The following is a 24,398-nucleotide window of genomic DNA, read 5'->3' as shown; positions in this document are numbered from 1 at the left end:
GAGGGGAATGTGACTTCTAAAGAACTAATACAATGTTGTTACTCCAAAATTCTCCAATCAATGTTCGTTTTTTCCTAAATTAGACACTGTTGTCATTGTCGCAATCAAAGCTTTTGAAGAGTCGAACAAAGAGACCAACTTGGAGATTTAGTAATGAACTCAAAGACTCGATTTTTTTCGCTATGAATCGAGGATACATATATAAAAAAAAAAGATTTATAAAAACCGACCTAGATCTGAGAAAATAATATAGTTTGTAAGAAGAAGTAAGATCAAAAAGGAGAAAAAAACTCACCTTTCACTTGCTTAATCCCTGCAACTTGAAGACGGAATTGATTTTTTTTTACTAAAAATAGACAAATTTTACTAGAAATTCAGGAAGAAAGATTGAGAATTTAGGTTGGAAATAGTAAACATAATTTCAAAATGGGATTTTGTGTTACTTTTTCGCAACTTTTTTCTTCTGAAAAGACTCAATTTTTTTGGCGGATGAATGAAGAAGATGAAGAAATGGAAAAAAAAAAAAAGGATCGAGAATGATTCGAATAAAAATAAAGTTGTCGCCTTTTTCGATTCTGAGAAACCCAGAAAAACAAAAATAATAAAAAAGATAAAAAATAAAATGAGAAAACGCGCAAAATGCCACTCAATATTTATATGAAATTCTGGGGGCTTTTGCTCTTTTGTCATAAGATTTTGTAGCCGTCGGATCATTAATATGAACGGTCAAGATTTCGTCACTTATAATTTATTGTTTTATTTATTATTCTTTAATGTTGTGAGAGCATTTTCCAAAGAGGTCTACTTGAGAATAAATAAACTTGATTAGCAAAATCTATAATTTTATCAATTAGGGGGGCGTAGAATCTAGTTTTGATACTAAATTATTTTTCTTATCATAGATGGAATTGAAATGGAATCTATATTAGATTATGTTTATTAATTTATTTTTTTAGACTTGAGCTAACAAGTTGTTTATAGATGGAAAACAAAAGAAGTAAAATCTAATGGCATGAAATGAATTAAGGGGAAAAAACGAAAAGCTTTATCATTATTTTCATCAAAGTAAAGTTTGATTTTTGTTTGTGTGATTAGATTGAATATTCTGACTTTTTTTTCAAATTTACCGGGTCATCCTGTAAGAAATCTTAATTTCCTTTTATTTTATTTTCTTTTTACATGCAAAAATCTTATTTCCATTTATTTTTTCCTTGATATAAAATCATAAATGAATCATGAATTTCTTTTCATCGTAAATATTTTGGACACTTTAACAAATCCCCAAAAAATCAGTTTTGTAGTTAATGAGCATTTAAGGAAGGATTAGCATGCAAATGTAATAGTTTTAAAAGTGAAAATACAAATTTAAACCAAAGTGTTAGGCTAAAAATATTGAAAATTTTCTGAAAAGAGGGTCCAATAATAAAACACATGGCTGCATAGTTTTTTGATTAATTACATTCCCAATCATATCCGGCGGGAATAAATAACTTTATTTATAATTGTCAGTGTAAGAATTACACGTGGCACCAACTCAATTTTATTGAATTCCAAAACCATCGAATTCAATTATTTCAGGCAGCCCCCTTTGTTTAATTTTTATTAATTTTTAAAACCCACGCAATACATTTTAATATTCTTAGGGAACACATAAAAACAAATTTGATTTTATTAAAGCATTCTCTAGGTTATAATAAATGAACAAGGTTCTATGTTCTCGCGGTGAATGAATCATATCATATGGAATGCTTTACGAATGCTTCAAATTATTTAAAAAGGAACCTAGATTGACATATTCATGCAGCAATGAGATCTACACTAATGAGATTAAATACTTTAAAATAATGTAAATGGACTAGCTAGTCGTAATATAATATGTCAAATTGCTTCGCAAAAAAATACTAGTATAAAAAAGAGGAAACTAGTCAATTTTATGTTGAATCAGCCTAATGTTATAATATTACGGTATATAATTTATAAAACAATTTATGGCATGGGTCATGAATGATTTGAGAAACCCAAAAGCCATTATTTGTGTGTAATTTCATTTGTAACGAATAATTTTGTTAGGTAGCAAAATTTATTTAAACTTATACGTAATTATCGTGTGGTTTTTAATGAACGTCATAAGTAGTTGTGAGGATTATGCTGATGTAGTCTTTTAAGCAACACTGTTATATATATAAAAAACGATTATCCTATGTGCATATTATATGTTACATGTCAATTAGTTGTAATACAATAACCAAAATAGTCCATTTCAAAAGGGTCAATGCATTATTATATAGAGTTAAAATATGAATAAATGTTACTATTATGGTAGTTCATACTTCATAGAGAGCATAACTACCAAAACAACATGCATGCATTGCATTGTGGTTTAGTATAAATTCTATGTTCAGACCAATCATACCATGTAAATAGATAAATAAATCTAGTGACAATACTAGCTACTTGACAAAAAAAAGTAATACGTGATTAGCGTGACTGTATAAGAAGTAATATACTTAGTGATTCGTATTATCCAAGAGATATAACAAACTTGACACATGCTTTCGAATGCAGCAAGGGTTCTCCAAAGTTCGATTATGTAAATAATAATGTATACTATAATGTTTGCATAAAATGCTTACAATATGTTATGTTGATATTATATAACTAGATTTTCTCAACTTACTATGTGAATCACTCTCAATTGAGTTTTATTTAACACTAATGAGCTACTCGAAATTTTATTTGCCTACTGTATTTGCTTTTCACGTCACTTTTATACAAAAAATTTTTTTTTAATAAATCTTGAGATGTCATATATGATAATTGAACCTAGAGGCTATAAGTTTAATGGCTTCCCCTGTTTTCAGCCAAAATCAATGCTTCAAAAGTCAGATTGTTTGCCATTGTTAGTACACATGAGTTGAATGCAATCTTATCAACATTATTCCACTTAATGTGTTTTTTTTTTTTTTCTTTTCCTCTTCCTGGATAATTTTCATTTAAATTTCGAGTTCTTAAAAACTAAACTTAAATTTAAACAAAAAATCTGAAACGAAATTTCTTAAAACTAGTATGTGACTATGATGATAATAGATAACTAGGCATCAATGCATATGAATTAGTGACGACGACTCGACCCTCTCTTGATCCATGGATGATGCAGATGCATAGTGCATTCAATTTTTGTGAATGTGAATAAAAAATGGGCTTATCATATGCTTATTAAGATTGTGCTCAAAGGCCCAGAAGGTGGGCGAAGAGGTTACCTAGTTTAAACCGATTTTAACAGACCGTATGAGCTTTATAATGGGCTTATCATAAGATTGTGACCAAAGGCCCAAATAGCCTATTAGCTTGTTGATGTTAGCTGCTACGAGGTGAGTGAAGTACTGCAAAAAGACTTCGAAAGCACTTGGATCATACATATTTCAGATACATCGTTTAATAAGAAGCTTAATATGAGAATCCCAACAAACAATAAAATTAACAGAATTAGTACAAAAAAAGGAAAAAATTGAATGTAAGAAAACTCACAAGTTTGTTAAAATTACAGTATTTAAACAAAGGCTTTTTTGAACTTCACTAATGTGTTTCTGACTTAGCCCGTATCAACAAGCTCTCACATTCTTTGGGTTCCACAACTTTTCCAGCCAACCTCCTTCGCCACCATCAAGATCCTTCTTGTTCTTCTCTTCCTCGTCTCTAGAAGCTTCTTGACTCTTTAGCGGAACCAGCTGCGGCTTCTTGCCACCATTCCCAGGCGATGATGATTCCACAATCTTTGTCACCATGTCTAACACCTCACTCATCTTTGGACGCGCCTTTGGATTCCTAGCAAGGCAAAGATTGGCTACAACCGCGAGTCTCTGCACTGGTTTGATCATGTACTTCCCCTCGAGCCTCGGGTCTACTATGAGCCGGAACCTCCTTGTGTCTGATAAGTAAGGTCTCACCCATTCTAGAAGCTTCTGCTCTCCTTTAGGCTTGTTCCGGTCTAGCGGCCTCCTTCCTGTAATGAGCTCATAGATGAAAACTCCGTAACCCCATACATCACTTTTTGATGTGAGACGACCGGTTTGGATATACTCTGGAGCTGCGTAACCCATTGTTCCTACCACCTGTTAAACCCGAAAAAAAAAATACAACTTTCTTGATCTTGCAATGATTTCTATCACCAATCAAGTGAAAATGTGAAAAAACTTACATCAGTAGAAACATGACTTGATCCTGGTGCAGGCCCTAAGCGAGCCAGACCGAAATCTGAAAGCTTGGCTTTCCAATTCTCGTCTAATAGAATGTTGGATGACTTGAAATCGCGGAATATTATCTACAAAAAGAAACATATTTTTAGTTAACTGATGAGAGAGACTGATGAAGTGAAAAAAAAAACAGAGGATTTGATGTTCATTTACCTGAAAATCCATCTCTTCATGAAGGTATGTTAAACCTCGAGCTGCGTCTTGGGCTATTCTCAATCTGAGGTCCCAAGTAAGTACAGTTGGTGACCGCGGGGATAGATGGAACTCAACGCTTTGGTTCGGCATATATTCATAAACCAAAAGCCTTTGGATTCCACGCTCATCGTCTTCTGCACAATGGCCCAGCAGTTTCACCAAGTTTGGATGCTCGACTACACCGAGAAAGTTTACTTCAGTCACCCATTCTTTATGACCCTGCAAAAACCAAAGCATGATATCTAAATGTTATATGATATCCATTGATGAAGATGAAGAATACTGTGAACAAGGATGTACAAAACCTTACCTGCAACCCTCTTTTGCCGAGCTGTTTAACCGCAACTTCGATTTTCTTAGACGGGTCTTCTAAGCTCTTGATCGTTCCCCAGTAGACACAACCAAAACCGCCTTCCCCGATCATACCAGACCTGCTGAAGTTCCTTGTGGCAGATTTAAGATCACCAATGGTGAACTCTCTAAGGTTGTTTTCTCTAGCTGAGATGCTTATGTTCGAGTTCCTCCCAGTGGAAGATACAGTGCTCGTTCCAGAAACATCCCGGGGACTGAAATCTGAACCGCTTTTGTTTACATCACTGAAGTTAGAGGTTGGTGAAACCGGTTTAGGGCTTCTCTGGTCATCTTTCCTGTCCCCAAGAGGGAATAAGAAGCATTTCATCTTCGAAAAGATATTAAAACACCGAGGTTCCTCCACTGATACACAAACGAATCAGAGTGAGCAAGTTTTAGTTCATTGTAGCATTCAAACCAAAACAATGATTGAAACTCCAAACCACTTTGACTACACTAGAAGAAACCAAACTGAAGAAGTTCAATTAAATGCACTATTTTTGAACCAAAAAGAAAGGATCAAGTTCTATATCACCAAGAGCAAGGAACCTGATGAATTGTGAAATAAAGTTAGAGATTTAACAAAGCCCCAAAATCTGTAACGAACCCTAGATTTTGCAAGTTAGGCCAAAAAAAAAAAACATTCTTTGCCTAACCTGCAAAAATTGTATACTAAAGATTAAAAAGTAAAAACCTTTCTTTCATCCCTAAACAAGAATCAGAAGGAAGTATGAAATTTGTGATAGAAAAGGTAAAGTAACTTGGCAGAAAAAATTACGAACTGACCTTTGAGATCTTTGTTGTTTACAGACAACAAAAAAAATCAAAACTTTGTGAGAAGATGAACACACAGAGATTTTTAAGAGAATGACCAAGCGAAGTATAGTTGACTTGAAAAGAGGAAGATAGGAGCTGTTTAGTGGTCCTAATGAAATGAACTTGGAACCCAAAAAAAAATAAAAGAGATGGGAGAAGGAAGAAAAGCTGACGAACAAAGACTAATCCATCCATCAAAGAGGAGGAGGATCAAATAAAGGAAGTCAAAGGTTGTTGAGAGAGATAGACGACTTTTCTTTTTTTATGATATTCTTTTAGTCGACAATTTGGTCAATGAATAATAATTGAAAGCATAAAAAAAGACAAGTGCTAATTGAAGAAAGTATCGACCACTAAAACCGTATTTGTATGAATAATCTCTTTATTTATAGATTTAATCTTGATATGTATAGTTTCAAAGCCGAACAATTTTCTTTTTTATTACAAAATAGAATGAAAGTATGAGACTTTCTTATTTATTTGATTTTCTCACGTGCACTTCGCATGATTCATTGAGCCATATATTTTTGCTAAAATCAAATGTGTTTTATCGAGCAATATACATCTCCAGAAGATGCTCTAAACATCATTTTATATTTACAACGTCTTTGACAGGTCGAATACTGAAAGCATTGTTTTGAACAATATCGAATTCCTGTCTTCTTACCCTGAATCTTGAACCAGGATTCATGTATAAATCTTTCCCAATGCAACATTCTTTATGGAGTGAGACTTGGCATTCGTTGCATCTTTAGAATCCGGTTCTTGAATCCCCTCTTAGTGTTATTGCTTCTTCACAAACATCACGTGAGTAGTCTCCCTTTGAAATGTCTTAACGACGCCGTGTAGTCTTTGGATTCTCTACATGAAAAGGTGAGTAAATGTTCATCATTCTTGTATCACACCTTATATGGAAGACCCGCGTACCAATTGTATTAGTTCGACAACCCCCACAATTTGCTTCTTCATCTGTAGACGAATTTATGTTTGCTACAGTTTCTCTATTGTTACACCCAAATATCGACTATAAGACAAGATGCTCCTTGGATACTGAAACTTTGCTTTTTTATGTGTTTGGTTCGAACGGCAGGACATAGAAGACGAGTAGAAGGGAATGGTTAATGGTGTCCATCAATGCTATGTGCTCCAAAAAATGTGACCGTTTAGAAATTTCGAGTGACTTGATCTACATATATACACAATACAGACGATCAATTGTTGGATGTCAATTTTGACAAGAAAGCATCTCATACCAAAGTATTACAATCTATTTTCACATTTCAACTAGGCAAAGTACCCATACTTTGCTTTTCTATTTATTTATTCGATTCATTTTAAGAAACATTTACACTTTGAAAATTGGTGTTTTGGAAAAAAATATACCAGAATAGCAAGACGTGTTATATCAAACGGCTAGGAATGAATCGATATTTTTCTGATCCAAAGGCTAAATAATGTCTATCGTTTCCTTAAAGAGAGACACTGAAGCAATGGGATGAAGCACCTGCCTGTCTCTCTGGGGGGGATGAACCGGTCGCCTCGGAATCTCCAACACAAACAAAAATTAGATTTTAAAAAAATAAAAATAAGGAAAACTTAATTCTTCACTTAATAGTAAAAAATATTTCTAGTAGCATTTTCTAGTAACAAGTCCGGTGGAATTTCCTACATTTTTTTTTGTTCCTGTACAGTATGAATTTTAAATCTTAATTAAGTGCCACTGAATATTTTTAATTAAAAAGATTAAAGATTAAAGATTAAACAATTGCTTTCTTGATCAGGCAATCGGAATTCTGGTTGAAGAAAGAATAATTACAGTTTTGGGTTATAAGATATACTATATACAGCTAATATATATATATATATATATATATATATATCCATACTATACGTACATGTATACAGTGTTAAATGTATATGTAAAACATTTCATGTTTATGCGCAAGTGTAAGACCAATATTAACAATGGCTTTTAGAGAGTATGTTAGGGTATTGATGTTATAAAAATAAATCAAAATTGATTAATTTTACTAAGATACTTGAGTTGGGTATGTTGGAGAACGATTCTTTTTGTGGGTTAAGAGACGCCATGTGGCGCAATCGGATTGGGTAAGCTTTTTTTTTTTAATTTTTAAATTTTTTAGTTTTTTTTGGAGAATGATTCTTTTGGTGGGTTATGACATTATAATTTTTTTTTAAAATTTTTTTTTATTTTTTTTGTAAACCATTTATTATGACATTACTATAATTTCTATGAATTGGGTACGTTGATAATTATATTATGACATAACAATTTTCAAATTTAACTATGAATTTGATGAATCGATGTTAAGAAAAACCTAATAAAATTAGCCATACATGAAAAACACAAGTCAATTTTCTTATATTACAAATTATAAATTTATTTAATTTTAAAAAAAAATTTAAGATACCCAACTTAAGATCCTACCAATAAACACATCTCAAAACTAAAAACAAAATAAAAACTTTTAAATCAACTTTTTCAAATTTAATACTAAATTAATACTAACATACCCTAACTAACATCCTTCCTATAATGTTGCTCTAAGATATCCACTATATATATTCGTTTATAAAATTTCTTAAAAAGTAACCCTATAGTCGACCACCAATAAGACAAAATATTGAATCCCCTAATGAATATAAAGAATATATAATGGTTGACAGCATTTTAGCACAATTAGAACATGCTTACGTATGTTGGCATGATGAATACAATACTACAAAATAATTAAGAAAAAGCATCAGTGACAGATCACTACTAATATATCCAACATAGCAATTAACAGATCATTTACGTTCGGATTAGATAATTTATAGCAAATTCAGCATAAAAAATAATAATACGTGAGTTACTTACATGCATATGAATACATATCGCGATGTATGGTACGTAAGTGGAATTGCACTTTGTCCAAGAACCTTATCTCATTTCTCTCATCTCTTTTAAAATCTTATCTTTTCACCAACAATATTAAATCAAACCGTGGGATCTACTATTTTCACAACTTGAATCAAAATGTAAATCTTTACTTACTTACTCAAGAAATTTCTGCTTTAGTCAAATATCACCGAGTTAATGAACTACTAACATACGTATGGACTTTTAAACGTATAGAATCGATTGAAAACGAATAGTATGGTATCATTTATATATTTATTCGTTGGCAACTATATATTTTAGATATATATTAGATCATGATATTTCTCATTCTATATATATACAAGATTTCACAAAACGAACAATAACCTAAAATGATGCTACCACTAACCGACCACTAGTTATCTCTAAATGCCTATATATAGTTGAGTGCCAATGTGCATGCCATGCCGATAAAGAGCCTTTTGTTTTCATAAAAACTTTTAAAGAAATCAAAATAAAATGAATCAATGATTAAAGCGAAAGCGCCCATTGGAGGAGATTGTGAAGATGCATGTTCGTACGATTTCGTATATCGTAAGTACAGCTTGGCCGTAGTTGATATCCCCCAAACAAAAATAAAAAATATATATTAATTGATGAGTATATCTTCTTTTCGTTTCTAAGTAATTGTCATATGTTATTGTCAAAACCAAATTGATAATGACATTCAACATCTTTAATTTATATATTTTCTTGGTATTATTATATGTATGTATTGAGTGGAATGTATATTGTTCTTTCATGTTAACTAATGTAGATCATCATCATGTATATATTATTGTAAAGACGACGACATGGTCCAAAAAATTCATTACCCATACCTTATTCATATAGTAAATACGTTTAATAGATAGATATATAGTGGACCTATGTTTGTGACTTTGTGTATATATACACACGTACGACACTAGTACTTCTCTACATTCTATCTCACACTAAACCCCAAATACGTCTCTCTCTCTCTCTCTCTCATCTCTCTCATAAACATGATGAAGAAAAGCAAGCTGATCACCAAGGCATGGAAGCAAATGTCAAGCAGAGTTGCCAAACACCGCGAAGCCACGTCGGGAAAGCCTAAGGATCAATATCGTATACCACATGACGTACCAAAAGGACACCTGGTGGTGTACGTAGGTAAAGAAGAGGACAGTTACAAGAGGTTCGTTATAAAGATCACGTTACTTCACGATCCCATCTTCAGGGCTTTGCTTGATCAATCAAAAGACGAAGCTTACGACGATTTCACTTCCGGAGATTCCAAGCTTTGTATTCCTTGTGACGAAACTTTCTTTCTTGAGGTTATCCGTTGCGCTTCTCCTCGTTATTCTTGATGAGTCTTTGATTCAATAAGAGGGTTCTACGTACTTTAACGTTTAGGGTTTTTTGATAACATTAATGTGAGAGGATCCATTTGAGGTGTTTGTAGAATTAATGAAGGATGTTGTGAAATTAATGAGCCATTGTTAGGTATTAGTTGACAGAAGGTATAATCTTCCTTCATTGAAATAACATGACTTGTCTCAAACTCTGGTAGTAATATCAAATGATCAAATGCTTATGATAATAAAATGGTAAAAAACTACACTCGAGCAATAATCGTGGGAGTTTGTTGAATCAAAGGTTGTTTCGTTTGGAAGATATCACAAAACAGAGGATAACCCAACATTTTAGTTGAAGTCGGGCTTCTCAGGGTAAGTGCAGCCAGATCTTTGGATCACCACGTTGGATGCGTAGCATCCAGCCTTCACGCATTCCTCAATCGATTTCTCTTTCACCAACTGTGACATGAATCCTCCCACAAATGCATCACCTGTAAGAGAGATCAACAAAAATAGCTGTTCATTCATCGGTCATGGTTCTGTCTATGAAACAGAGGAGAAAGTTCGTTTGACATGCGTAAGGATCAGCTAGTTCTATGATCATGTCAGTTTCTACCAAGGTTGAATGTAGGAACCTGTTTTTCGATTATCAAAATTAGTACCTGCACCGTTGGTGTCAACCAGCTTCTCCTTTGGGAGAGGGATGACTGGATATTTCTTCACCTTTCCATCTTCAGCAACAACCACTGGATCAGCGCCCTGTGTAATCACAGTGGTCCTCTTGTATGTTCCTGTGGCCTTGGGAAGCTGTGAAATCTTGATGGCTATTTGTTCGACATCTTCAGTCTATGTATATAAAAAAGATAAAAATGGGTAAGTACTATCTCTGTTAAACAAAACTATACAGACTGCTGAAATTTAGTCGTGCAAGAGACATTTTCTTACCTCCCAGCCGTGAACTTTGGAGAATGTTCTTGCCTCTGTTTCATTCCCAAAAACGAAGTCCATGTAGCTGTACGAGCAATGTAGGGTGCTTTTCAGTACATTTACGCAATCATAAAATCTGTAATGGATTAAAAAGATAAAGGGACGGCTTACGGCAAGAACTTCTCCTGCACATCTTTGAAGAATTCACAGATGAATGGAGCAGAAAGGTTCATTGTGAACACCTGAAATACAAGTGAATAAGTCGGGGATGTTAAAGAAAAGGCACTTGCTGCAACAGGGTCTCATGAAATGGTGGACCATGTCTTATTACCTTGTTGTTTGCGGCAGCATGCTCAGATACCAACTGAATGGATTCAGGCGATACTGTGAGGAAGAATCCAGCAATGTAGTAGAACTTGGCCTTCTCAACTACCCAAAACATATTCAATCACAGATGTAAGATCATGAAGAAAAAGTACAGAACTATTAAAACAGATGCAAAGATTGGAAAAGAATTTTACCCAATGCCCAGTTTTCAGGCTTCTTAAGGTGATCAACCTTGTAGCAGTTTGCAGCCGAAAGATTGGCAATAAGCGACCTTTCTCCACCAACAACACAGACACCGCAAGTTCCAGTAGGTGCTGACTCATCTTCATAATAGTGAACCTGATACAAAAGCATACTGTCATGTTAATGCACCTAGATTACAACTTCAGTTTCAACAGACAGACAAAGCACCAGCTGTATATACACTCAAACAAAAGAAAAGGTGAAAAACAGAGAAGATTCAGGACTCTCAGCGTACATTGACACCAGCTGCTGTAGCATCCTTCTTCATTGCGTCTCCATATTTGTCCTTTCCGATGGATCCCATGTAACTGGTTGCCCCAGGAATTTGAAGCATCCACTGAAGACACAAGCAAGTGAAAAAAAAAAACAAGCTTGAATTTAGCAGTGGTTACTTACTTATCACCCCAAAAAAAGGTGCAAGAAGAAGGCAAGAGAATTTACCTGAGCCACTTTGATTGAGTTCTGAGTAGCACCTAGAGAAAGAATTGAGTCATGGAAATATCACAATCTTGTCAATTTATAAGCGATTAAACAGGACAAAGGATTAATTACCTCCAGCAATGTATTCAACATTGAACTTGCTACTCATCTCATCATACCTTTAAATAAAACAATTAAAAAAGTCAAGGCATTAACCAAAGATAAAACAAAGAAAGAACTTTGTGAAGCATTGAATCAATATCTACTTCAATTCATATTCCTGATTAGTGATTTTACAATACCTGAAGTCACACAACAGATACCAAAAGCAGAGCATAAATGAATACTTACATGGGTAAATGTTTTTCTTCAGCGAGAATCGCATTGTTCAACTTGATGTCATATCTGTCATCATCACACGATTACAAAAGAAGAGCATCAATAAATATAAAAAATGGCAAACAAATCATAGAGATGCTACTGAAGAAGAAACAAACAATAAAACCTAGATTCATACTAAAAGACCCGAAAGCAGATTGCGAATACAACAACAAAAAAGTGGAAACATATTGGGAAAAGAGGGATCTGAGAGTTTAGTTTTTATTTTACTTGGTGAGAAAATCGTCGTCGACGACGGCAGAGATATCGAGGAGCGGGTTGCCCATACCGAGAAGGATTCCATCGTAGTTAGAAGAAGAAGCCATGATGATGATGAGATTTTGAGAGGTTTAGGTTTACTCGATTCAGATCTGGGATTGGTTGGAAGCAAGTTTAGTGCTGCTCAGTGAAGAAGCGTCTTGAGTTTATAATCATAGAAGAAGTTGGTGCACCAACGACATATATATTCGGTCTTTTGAAGGTGTTTTTTCCCTTAAAATAACTTTTAAACTAAATTAATTAAATAAACTCTCTTTTTTCCTTTTTCTTTTGTCGGTGTATCAATTGAGATAATAATTAGTAAAAGCATTCACAAAGGAATAATAATAACAAAACTCTTCTGATAGATTCAGAAAAACATCATTCAATTTCAGTGTGTCATGAATCTTGCCTTACGGCAGAGAACAGAGAACTATTAAAAAGACGTTTTCAAGCAGAAACAAACAACTTCACAAGTAATCAAACTCATGAAGAGTCGTTTCCTTTTTTCTTTCCTTTTCTTTTATTCTAATCGTAAACAAGAAACAAAGAAGAAGAATTCGAGGCTGTAAAAAGCCCTCCAAAAGAAGAAGATTCGATAAAGAATTGGACTTTACGATGTTCAGAGATGATCACAGATTGCCTTTGTGAAGTCTGTGGTGGTCGAACTACCTCCAAGATCTGCGGTTCTGTATTTTCCCTCTGCTATGGTGTTGATGATTGCACTGTGGATTTGTTCTGCTTGTTCGTTCAGCTTCAGATGACGCAACATCATCACTCCACTCAGAAGCAGAGCCGTTGGGTTCGCCAAGTTCTGACATCACCAAACCAAAAACAAAAGGGTGACAACCAATTCAAAAATCATATATCAAGGCATTTGAATCAACTCATCAAGTTCTAACCTTTCTGCATTTGATTGTTAAAGCTTAAACATTGGATGTATAAATGAACCTCGTTATCGCGTAAATGACACAGTCTAATATATAGTGAGACTAAGCATCTGACTATGCTACCAAGAAACAAAGAGCATAGCAGGAGATGAGGACTCTTCTATCTGTTGCCGTTTTATTTTTATACTTGGTCTAACAGTAAGGGTTTGAATTGAGTTCATTTAAATGATACATTGCTTCAAGGACTAACCTTTCCAGCGATATCAGGTGCAGAACCGTGAACTGCCTCAGCAAGGGCAACACCATCTTCTCCGATATTACAACTGCGTCATAGATAATAAGGCCTTAAGATGATTTAGCTCATAATCACGCTAAATAACACTATTATTAAAGATGAAGGAGCCAGTGTTTCACCTTGGAGTCAACCCTAGTCCTCCAACCAATCCGGCACACAGGTCGCTGATGATGTCACCGTAGAGGTTTGGCATCACCAAAACGTCAAAAAGTGCTGGGTTTTTCACAAGCTGCAGGCATCTCAATATTATCAGTCACATCTTCCACGTTATAACAGTGGTAACACGGAACTCAAATACAAGTTGCTAAGAAACCGAACTTCTAAAATCTGTAAGGTAATCTCTATCACCAACTTAATAAATGAAAAACTGGTAGTTTCGACATCATAGCTTACCATCATACAACAGTTGTCAATAACAACCTCCTCGTAAGTTATCTCAGGATATTTCTCAGCAACCTCACGACAACACTGAAAAACAAGAACAGAGTAAACATTGTCTCAAAACAAACGGTAAAAAACCTAGCAGACATAATAATCATTACTTTGATCCTCCTATAAGGAATTGTTAAATGCATTATGGAGTTATAAGGACAGACCTTGAGGAAAAGGCCGTCAGTTTTCTGCATAATGTTGGCTTTGTGGATTGCAGAAACTCTCTCTCTTCCATGAGTCTTGGCATAGAGAAAAGCATACTCTGCAACTCTCAAACTCGCCTGACGGGTAATGATTTTAAGACTTTCCACCACACCTCTAACAACCTATTATGAGTCACGAGAAAACAAAACAATGATCCACAACACTTCTTAGAAGAACTAATTTGAAATGTTCAATCGATAGACACAAAAAAAAGAATTAAACCTGATGTTCAAGGCCACTGTATTCTCCTTCCGTGTTTTCTCTGATGGTAATGAGATCAACATCATCGTACCGAGTTTTGTAACCAGGAAGACTGTAACAAGGTCTAACATTGGCATATAGATTAAGCTCTTTCCTAAGAGTCAGGTTCAAAGAACGGTGACCTTTCCCAATTGGAGTAGCCATTGGACCTTTCAAACCAACTTTGTTTCGACGCACAGATTCGAGACTTTCCCAGGTTAAGAAACTCTGTGTTCTAGGATCTATCTCAGTCCCAACATAGTGTTCTTCCCACTCAATTGGCACACCAGCTGTTGTAAACACCTGGATCAGTACAAACAGCATTAAAAAAAACTATCAATGAAATTGCCGAATTCCCACCAATCGCAAATTATAGTACGCAATTCAAAATTCATTCAAACAATTCTCTCGTAAATACAATTTTCAAAATAAGGATGAGGAACCTTTTTGACAGATTCAGCGATCTCGGGACCGATCCCATCGCCAGGGAACATAGTTGCGGTGATCGGAGTGGTGGATGAGCAGAAAGCCCTAGCGACGGAAGTGGCCGCACCTGAGCTAGAGTTCACAGCACCAAGGATCTGAGTCGATCGGTTTCCGATCAGCCGTCGCGCGAGATGTGCTGCCATGGTCATCGCTTCAAGCACCAAAAGGACGCAGCAAATGAAAAGTTATTATTATTCGAGAGAGAGAGAGAAAGAAAGAGAGGACTTTTCTCCGTTGGGACAAAAAGTTGTAAAGAAGAAGCGAATATTTCTTCTTCCATCAAACGCCGCGTAGTTTCTTTTAGTTGCATTAGGTTAATAGTTAATACACAAGTTAAACGACAAGAAGTGAGTACGTCGAAATACAAAACCGAACGAAGTGTTTTCTTAAAAGCTCAGGCCCAGTAAAGAGAATCCTTTATTAGGTTTCAATATCGGCCCAATAACAGTGTGAAATCTAGTAACACAAACAACATATACATTATCAAAGATGATTACGTCATCACATACACTACCTACACAGACTACACACAAACGGTTTTTGCTAAACCTCCGGTGGCTTCTCCGTAGCTTTATGCGGCGGTGCAGGTGCCGGTAAACCAGCCAACGGCGGTCCATACATGCCTTCTCGCCGGCCGATTTTTCTCCCGATGAGGTAGAAAGTGATAGCGATGACCAGAAGGAGAAGAATCGACGAAAACGAGATGTAGATCACATAACCCATTGTTAGGTTTACTCTGCTGGACTTTTTATATTTTTTTCCAACCCAGAAATAAGAAGGAACCAGAAGACGATTCGAGAAGACGAGATTGATAAGAACACCTGTCGGCAATCCAGCGTCGATGTGTGTGTGTCAGCGACGTAATGTAATCCGGTTAAGAATGTTTAACAATTCAAACCGGCGGATTCTTTTTTATGATTGATTCCGCATCAAATTACACAAACCGGATTCGGTTTGTAGCTATGGTCCTATGATGATGATAATGTATATAAACATAACATTACAACCAAATTAAGAGAGACAAATAGAAAGAAGAGAAAAAAAAAAAGCGAAAAATTTCTGAAGCAACAAAAATCCATTTTTTTTTCTTTTTTCTTTTTTCTTAATACACAATTAACGAAGCAGAGGAGCAATCAAAAGCAAGAGTTTTGATTCTTCAGCTTCCCGCTCGACGTCTCTCTTTGATCACGAGATTCTCTCAATGTTCTTCTTCAACCCAATGATCCGTACGCAGTTAAGTTCTTTCTTGAACCCGGTCCATCCTGATTTATACCTATTGGTTTACTCGATAACCGACGTTTATACCGCTTCAAAACCGAAGCCAGATTTTCTTTACCCTTTGGGAAAGCCACGTCTCCTGCAGCTGTACCGGTCCGGCCTTTCCTACATGAGATTGCCATTTCAACGTCTTTGATTAGATCAAGAAGTGTGACTGCGGTTGTGCATTTGCCTTTGGCTGGTTTTGCAGCCGGAGGTAACATTCCGTTAGCTGAAGGCGGACTCGCTCTCTGGTGGCTCGCAGGAATCTGAAGGCAAAAGCACGGTGTCATCGGTGTCCGCAGCTTTGAGAACGCTGGATCAATTACTCCCTGTTGAATCCGTACATGTCAGAAACATAAAGCTTTGTTTCTAACTGCAAAATGGCGGGTTTTTGTTTATCTTACCTGAAGGCGGTTGAGAACGTAAGTATACTTTCCCCAGAGCTCAGGCCGACTCTCCATGAGAGACAAGTCAAGAACACGGTGGATGCACCAAACTCCAAAGCTCACAATCAAATCAGCTCTCCAAATGCAACCATCTCCACAATTAGGAACTGATGAAATCAGTGGCTCACCCATGTGACCCACTTGATTTATTTCTCGAGTTTCAGCTTCATAGATAAACTTCTCTCGTGCAGCTACCCGGTCAATCAGTTCTTCATCGACTCCATCGCTTTGTCCAAACAACCACTCGGATCCTTCCAGTTTAATAAGCTTTAGAATACAGTGTCTGAATGATTGAAGAAGCTTAGCCTCTGCATCAACAGTAGAGGAAGAGTTGTTGTCTATATTTATTGGATTTGATCTATTCCTGAGCTCCTCACCAACAGCACCATTCCTCTCCGCTACGCCAAACTGCTCAAAGGGCTGTCTGGACCAAAGTGATCCAGTCCCTGTTGATGTATTCTGTGGCAAAGTGTAGGCATCTCTGTAGCCTCCTCTTGATTGAGACATGTCATCATAAGTAGAGGGTACTCCAACCCGTGAACCCAAATTAGAATACAATGATGTATCACTGCTTAATCGACCATAAGACGTGCCATACCCTCCTCCTCCACTGGACGGATCCCAGTATCCGCTCTTGTTGTTCTGCAAATGCATGTTCCTCGCAGACAAAGACAATCCTGAAATATCTGGCATGCTACTATACTTCTTCTCATTGGCTACTGGTGCGCCAACAGTATCGGTATTTCCAGAAGATGGAACACCGTAATAAGATCTTTCAGTTTGCCGTGATATGCTTCTAGACCCAGCAAAATTTTCAAACCCAGGAGCTGGTCCAGGGGTTAGACCATTCTGGGACTTCTGTTTTAAGGCTAAAGCAAGTTGCTGTGTATAGCTCAATGTACCAAGCGCCATAGCTCTCGATGTCGGGATCTCTCCACGCGATTGTAAAGCTTCAAGCCTTTCTTTTGCCAAATTGTCAACATATGACTTAATCTGATATCCGTGAACTGTAGCTGGTTGTTGATGTTCCCAACCCTCAGAAGATGATGGAGCCCGCAGGCTAGAGTATCTTCTCTCACTCAATTCATAAGCACTATTATTATTGGTATTACTACCATATGCACCCAACATCTGCATACGGTTAACCAAAGGTGTCGGTGAAGACCCTCTTTGTAATCCATACAACGAATCAATACTTCCTGGAGTCCTTTGCTGCTTCAGTGATTCATATAAAGTTGAAGTCATCTGTGAGTCTAACCCTTTTGCAGTTGGAGACATGCAATATCCACTACTCATGTCTTTTCCAAAAGAATCTGCTTTCATAGAAGAGGCTGACTTTTGATCAGCACCAAACAACTGATCAATTTTCTTTGCCCTGGCTTCAGCAACTAATTGCCCATGAAAATCATATAAATGTCCCCAAAACTCATCAAGGATGGCAGATAAGTGGCGCCGGGCAGCACGCCCCAAACCTTGCAACCGTGAAAGGCTTCCAGTCCCACTTCCCCCTTCTCCACTTAAGCTGCGGAATGAAGGCGGACCATCAGATCCAACAGTAAAGTTGCTGGCAGGAGCAGCTTTCGCAGCTTCTTCTGTTTCCCATGAAACCCCTTCAACATCCTTTTCAATGAACTTGCTGTTATTTTCCATGCTAACAGTCTTCTCCACAGGACTGGTCGGTTCAACCTTCACCATCTTTGTCTCAACAACCAAATCCTTCTCAGTAACCTCATTAACCACCGTTGACTGCAATACAGACTGTTCCTTTACATCATGGTCTTCCCCAAGTCTACTAACTTGAGAGGCAGAGAATTTTATGTCTAACTCACTTTCCTCTAGAGGGCTCGAACGGATTTCTTGATCCGTCATTAGAATATTCTCTGGCAAATCATAGACTGAACTAGTGGCAGACGTAGTATCCAACTGATCCTTTACCCTGCTTTCCAGCCGCACTATCGATTCGTCTTCGTTCCGTCTTGTTTCGCTTCTTTCAATTTCCTCTTCTTGAACAGATGGATAAGATAAAGCATTTTGAACATCCATGTTCCATATTTGAGTTTCTGCTCTGTTACTGGCAGATTTCAGCGGCGTAGCTGCGAGCCAGAGCATCAGGCATAAGGATACACATGCCGATACAAGCAAAGTGGTGTACTGAACCGAGGTGCCCATTACGGTATTCCACCTCAAACCACCAGCCCAGTCACTGCTCCCAAATACCATCTCAACAACAAAAACAACATTCAAACCAAGAAACCCCAAAAACGTTGTAAGTGCAAGAAACTCCCCAACTTGAGGGATTTTATGGGCACCCATGATTTGTCTAGAGGAAGAAATGCGGAACAGCGGTATGACAGAGCAAGGAAGCATCATTGCCACCAGGACCTGGGTGAATATAAGTAACTGATATATTCCGTCTGCACCTGATGTCCACACACAATAAAGGGCAGGAGCAACTGCAAGAACTCTGATTGTAGCACGATGAAGCCAACCGGGTATTTCTATCTTCAGGAAGTCATGCAGAACGACTTCTCCACCGAAAGCCCAAGCTAGTGCTGTAATTTGACTAGAGAAGAACAAGAGCATCAAAAAGACCACTGGAATGAGCGGACTCATAAATACCTGTGCTCAACAATCAAGAAAAAGAATAGTTAATAATCACAAGAAATTTCTGAAATTGTATCCCTAAAATGAATTATAGATTAATATGAAACATAAAACTAATAGAACAAACCTGCTCCATTAGTGACATGGCATCGTGAAAAGTCAGTACCACAAGGCCAGTACTGTGGAACACACTGGCTGCTGCATTCATCAATACGTAATTTACAAGTGAAAGTCCGCTGAAGACACCAAAGATGGCAAACAAATGGTCTTGACACAAGCTGCTCTTGTCGACATCTGAAGAAGATGTACATTCCTGCAATAGAGTGTTCACTGCTTAGTACAATTCTTGCTTCTAAATAGAAAAGAGAGATGCATAGAAAGAGAATAAGGTACCCCAGCAAAATAAGAATGGATATAAAAATTGTGAGGGACAATGCTTGCTCCAAGAAGACCCATCAGTGCGAATGCGCTCTCTCCATTAAACCGAGTTAACACTCCGTTCATAGAGAATGGGATCTCAGACTGACTCAGCAAGACGCCAGAAATATAGAGAAGTAAAACTAGACCTGCCGAGCAAATGGATACTGTACTTGCCATACCATTTTCCTGTAAAATTTGTATGCATGTCAGATCATTTCCGATAATGCTATTCCAAGAACATGGTGATTAAAAAAAAGACATGAAACCAGTCATACAAGGAAAGAGGCGAAAACAGGAAATAAAAATGCATCAATGGCGGCCAAGAACACTCCAGTGGATAACTCCACCCCAAACAAAAGGTTAAGTGCATGCGCAACTCCCACAACCTGTTTATAATACAGAAGCATCACGTCAGAGGAATTGCAAATTTTCCATCAAACATAACTAAAAATTTAAGAACGAAAAAGATTGTAAGTAACTACCATGGTAAGGTCGAGCAGAATTGCTGAGAACTCCGCCTGAATTCCCAAGAACATGCACGTCCACTTGTCATATTCTTCATTGCAGATCTATCCAAGTAAAGAACATTCAAATGTTAGAGAAATAGAGAAGATGGTTAGCAGAAATACACTTCGGAAAACCAAAAACCAGATACGGGGAATACAATTGGCAACTATGAAAAAGTGACAATTCAGGATCAGGAAAAAAAAACAGAGAAAGGGGGAAAAATACCTGAGCTAAATGTTTACCAGTTACAACGCTGATTCGAGCTGCTATGTATTGGCACAAGATAGCGGCGAAACTGAAGAGCAGAGTAATAGCCACTAAATCATACCCAAAACGAGCACCTCCTTCGATATTTGCAACCCATTTTCCAGGATCAATATATCCAACAGAAACCAAAAGAACTGGCAGTAGCGGAGGAACCATTCTCTGGATGAACCCTAGCTGAGGTCTCACATTCACAATTTCAGCTTCCATCCTAAATCTATCTGATTATATAAGGTCAACTCTACAGATCCAATCGTACTTCACTTAAAAAAAAGCCTCAGCCGAGTAGACTTGACAGACTCGATCCAAAACACCTTCCGTTGCTAAAATTTGATTCCTTCCAACGCGCAAACAGTAACTAACACTGAGGCAAATAGAGCCACTCTATCGTTATCTTGTTTTACAGGTCTGTACAGTCTTTACCTACTAGCTGAAATTGCCTCAAGTAACACCAAATGAAGCTTCTTAAGTTAAAAAGTTCAAAGGACCAGACGTTACTGCAGCTTCAAGGAGAGATCTTATAACATCAACTAAGTTGGGTGAAAAGGAGGAAGCCCTATCAGAGCAACCAAGAACAGAACACACACTTCCATATGCTTTAACCAATACGGATTTATCTTCAAACCTGAGAAAAAATTATGGTGAAAAAAAAAACAAAATACTCAGAAAAAAAAAATCAATAAATCGATCTTAGAGATAAGCTAAAAAAAGATACAAATTCCAACTTAATCGAAGTTAAAAGAATCGTAACGCTGAAGAAAAGCAACAAAAATGCAAAGATCCCGTATGATCTACGCATTCAGATCTTCAAGAGAGAAAGAAAAAAAAAAAAAAAGGTCAACCACAAACAAGTACAGTAAGAAAAGGAAAAAAAAACTAAAATCTCCAAATTAAAACAAAACCCAGAAACCTAGATGAGAGAAAACATGAACGTCTTCGAAAACAGATTCGGAGAAAGAGAAAGATCTAAGCTGAAACTCGAATTCGATCATTATAAAAAGCTGAAAACGAACAGAAGCTGTGCAAGTAAGATAATAAAAAAAAAAACTCTCATTTGCACAAAATACTAGACATAAGCTTTTAAAAAAAAACTCCCATGGAAGTCCGTACAACAAAGCCCCCAACCAAATAAAAAACTCAAGCAGAAACAGAGAATTAGGGTTTTTGGAGATGGTGACCTGTGAAATCGCCATGATCGCAAATATTGAACTAATCAGTAACAAGTGAGAGGGTCTAGAAACGGATCTTCAAGAGAGAAAACTCTTTCTTATCAAGCCACGAGAGATAGATAGAGATAGATAGAGAGAGAAGAAGAAGAAGAAGAGAGAGGAAAGAGAGAAAGAAGAAGAGCTCAGTTCCATCCAAAGGAGAAAGAAAGAGAGAGATAAAAGAAGATCCAAAAAATCAATTATATAATTTATATATATAATTTACATATATACGTACACATTATCTGTATCTATAGGTTCTGAAAGGTTATGGGTGCTCGTGCCACCTTCAAAAGAGATGTAAAAAAAATATAAATGTTATAAATAAAAAAAGCTAATATTCCTTTTTTCTTATATTTAGCTGAAAAAACGTCTTTTTAATTAAATTATTTTCAGGTTTAAACCCAAACTCTTTATTACTAATATACACTTATCTTAAACTAATCGTAGGTTTTGATTCCAAGATAAGTGGACAAGAAGAGCATTATTATTTATTTATTTTATTTGAAAATTCTGAACCCATCTTTCACCTCATTGCAATTATATAGTACACTTTTATTTATCTATTGAGAAATCAAATTATTTTGTCCTGAGGCCCATCGCAAAAATGAATATAAAGTTTTCTTTTTAGAAATATGCCTTGATATAATACTACTTGTTTATTAACATGAAATGTCTTTTTAGTTTTAGCAACTAAAGGAATAAGAATTTGATTTTGTGAAATGTGAGGGAAATTTACTCTCTTTGTGTACTACATATTAACATTTCTTATAATTTACGATAATGTAAAATTTTAGTGATATTTCTTTTATATATTAAAATAAAACAAACGTTACTCATATTTAAAAATTCAAAAAGAACGTTACTTATATTTAAAAATCAAAACAAACGTTACAAAATAAAGATGAGAATCGAATCCTCTAACTGGGAAAAGACTACAAGTGTTCGTAAGATTAGTTGAAAAATTTTAATCACGCAAAAAAGGTTTACACGATCTTCTCGTATTCAAAAAACACTTAAATAATATAAAGCTATTGCATATACATCGTCATAGCGAAGTCAATTTTCTTCTAGAATACAAAATCAAATATAAATTTAAATTTGGTTATCTTATATAAGAGACCATCCATAGGAATGTACTGTTTTTTAAAAGTGATATACCAATGTTAGTATAAAAAGAATATTTTTGTTAAAAGAAACTAACAGAAACACATGAGTTTTGAATGTAAATTACATGAAACATGTTATATTTTATATTTTTAATTTCCCATTGTGCATATAAATGAAAAGAGAAGCCCAAAACTTGCTCTGAAAATGACGTTATTTGAGGAGAAACTAAACTAAAGTAGCTGATACAATTTAGGCGTTATCAAAAGGTGAAGTTGTTGACTAATAAAAAAATGGAAAAATCAAATAAATGATGGCGTTAGAACCATCCATATAAATATACATATATGTAGATGTAAGACCATCCTCATTGGGGGTATCTTAGGAGGCTAAGATACCCCCACTTTTCCAAAGAAAATCCTTATATAACATATTTTCTTTGAAAAAGTGGGGGTATCTTAGCCTCATAAGATACCCCCAACGAGGATGCCCTAAGAAATCGGAAAAATAAAACAGGATTGGACATTATACTCCACAGAATGCTATAAATATTATGTCTTTATATGGCAACTTATTTATCTATTTTTGCTGTCTTTGTGTAGACATCATTATTAATTGCACAGAATAAATATTTGTCGAAAAATAATAATAACTCAAGGATTTTGTTTTCTTATGTACCCTTTTAATCTCCGAAACTTAAGAACTTGATCAGCTTAAATCATCATAAAATATGACAGTAAAACTAGTTTACATATGAAAGGTGTTCTAAAAGAAAAAATCTTGTTATCATATCTAAATTTCATGTAGTATCAACATTTGTCACTTTACCTACTAGTATGGTTATGTTTCATCAAACCCTCCTAAACCGAACTAACCAAATTCACAAATCAATCCGAAAACCAAAAAAAAAAAATTGAAATTTTTTCTAATATTCTTTAGTCAAATAAAATCCACGTGTTCCCAATCATCTCCTACATCAATGGAAGTACACAGCTTGGGGGTTTCGATAACCATACATTGTACCTTACTATTTTCTTCTCCTATTCGGCTTTCTTATTTTAAACTTGTCACTATATACTTAACCTTACTCATCATTATCCATATGTGAAACTATATCTATATATGCACATTGGATAGGAAGCAAAATTAAAACATATGAAACTAAAATTTTGCATCAATGAAAGGAACATGGGCTCCTCCCCAGTCCTATGTTTCATGTATATGTTCAATGAACCATAACATAAGAGACCACACTTGTTTTTTTATAATACTATAAATAGATATCTACTAATAATACAATACATGGCTTGTATACTTTTAAAACATACAAATATTTCATCCGTACCGATGATGAATTGATGACCAAACAAAATTTCAAAGTCACAATTCGTAACATGGAATGTATAATTATATCAATTCTATAAAAATACACAAAATTTTGACCAATGAATCAATTTGGGTTATTTATTTTGGTGATGAGGAAGTGTTTATTAGGTCTCTCTCTCTCGTTGATCATGTAATTAGGGCAGTTAAGTAAAAGAGTTAAACACCAAAAAAGGGAACAAAGCTACATGGTACAGATCATTCATCAGCTTAAAGAATCT

General features: G+C 35.8%; 5 protein-coding genes across 5 annotated transcripts; 1 reads left to right on the top strand and 4 right to left on the bottom strand.

The window, feature by feature from the left end:
• Nucleotides 1-3,427: 3,427 nt before the first annotated feature.
• Nucleotides 3,428-5,816, bottom strand: LOC17881846 (probable serine/threonine-protein kinase PBL19). The gene is made up of 5 exons (XM_006287770.2): nt 5,586-5,816; nt 4,759-5,162; nt 4,407-4,667; nt 4,199-4,321; nt 3,428-4,112 (listed from the first exon to the last, which is right to left on the bottom strand). Exons 2-5 carry the CDS (start codon nt 5,125-5,127, stop codon nt 3,603-3,605), a joined length of 1,263 nt encoding a protein of 420 aa, XP_006287832.1. The 5' UTR covers nt 5,128-5,162; nt 5,586-5,816; the 3' UTR covers nt 3,428-3,602.
• Nucleotides 5,817-9,500: 3,684 nt separating this feature from the next.
• Nucleotides 9,501-10,008, top strand: LOC17882960 (indole-3-acetic acid-induced protein ARG7). The gene has a single exon (XM_006290012.2). The coding sequence runs from the start codon at nt 9,546-9,548 to the stop codon at nt 9,888-9,890; it is 345 nt and encodes a 114-aa protein (XP_006290074.1). The 5' UTR covers nt 9,501-9,545; the 3' UTR covers nt 9,891-10,008.
• A 66-nt stretch (nt 10,009-10,074) lies between these two features.
• On the bottom strand, nt 10,075-12,602 carry LOC17883861 (adenosine kinase 2). Its single transcript, XM_006288024.2, has 11 exons — nt 12,405-12,602; nt 12,147-12,200; nt 11,928-11,974; nt 11,817-11,848; nt 11,611-11,712; nt 11,327-11,471; nt 11,137-11,234; nt 10,977-11,047; nt 10,824-10,890; nt 10,541-10,724; nt 10,075-10,369 (listed from the first exon to the last, which is right to left on the bottom strand). Exons 1-11 carry the CDS (start codon nt 12,497-12,499, stop codon nt 10,227-10,229), a joined length of 1,038 nt encoding a protein of 345 aa, XP_006288086.1. The 5' UTR covers nt 12,500-12,602; the 3' UTR covers nt 10,075-10,226.
• Nucleotides 12,603-12,773: 171 nt separating this feature from the next.
• On the bottom strand, nt 12,774-15,232 carry LOC17884216 (isocitrate dehydrogenase [NAD] catalytic subunit 5, mitochondrial). The gene is made up of 7 exons (XM_023780396.1): nt 14,936-15,232; nt 14,475-14,795; nt 14,213-14,374; nt 14,010-14,084; nt 13,736-13,845; nt 13,572-13,644; nt 12,774-13,245 (listed from the first exon to the last, which is right to left on the bottom strand). Exons 1-7 carry the CDS (start codon nt 15,125-15,127, stop codon nt 13,054-13,056), a joined length of 1,125 nt encoding a protein of 374 aa, XP_023636164.1. The 5' UTR covers nt 15,128-15,232; the 3' UTR covers nt 12,774-13,053.
• A 635-nt stretch (nt 15,233-15,867) lies between these two features.
• On the bottom strand, nt 15,868-21,834 carry LOC17881157 (ethylene-insensitive protein 2). The gene is made up of 8 exons (XM_006290156.2): nt 21,658-21,834; nt 20,441-21,104; nt 20,191-20,277; nt 19,984-20,094; nt 19,682-19,894; nt 19,416-19,601; nt 16,643-19,303; nt 15,868-16,567 (listed from the first exon to the last, which is right to left on the bottom strand). The coding sequence occupies exons 2-8, from the start codon at nt 20,687-20,689 to the stop codon at nt 16,190-16,192; spliced, it is 3,885 nt and encodes a 1,294-aa protein (XP_006290218.1). The 5' UTR covers nt 20,690-21,104; nt 21,658-21,834; the 3' UTR covers nt 15,868-16,189.
• Between the last annotated feature and the right edge of the window lie 2,564 nt (nt 21,835-24,398).

The sequence above is a fragment of the Capsella rubella genome, unplaced genomic scaffold (assembly GCF_000375325.1).
Source record: "Capsella rubella cultivar Monte Gargano unplaced genomic scaffold, Caprub1_0 scaffold_6, whole genome shotgun sequence".
NCBI classification, from domain to species: Eukaryota; Viridiplantae; Streptophyta; class Magnoliopsida; order Brassicales; family Brassicaceae; genus Capsella; species Capsella rubella.
This window is presented reverse-complemented; position numbering and strand designations above follow the sequence as displayed.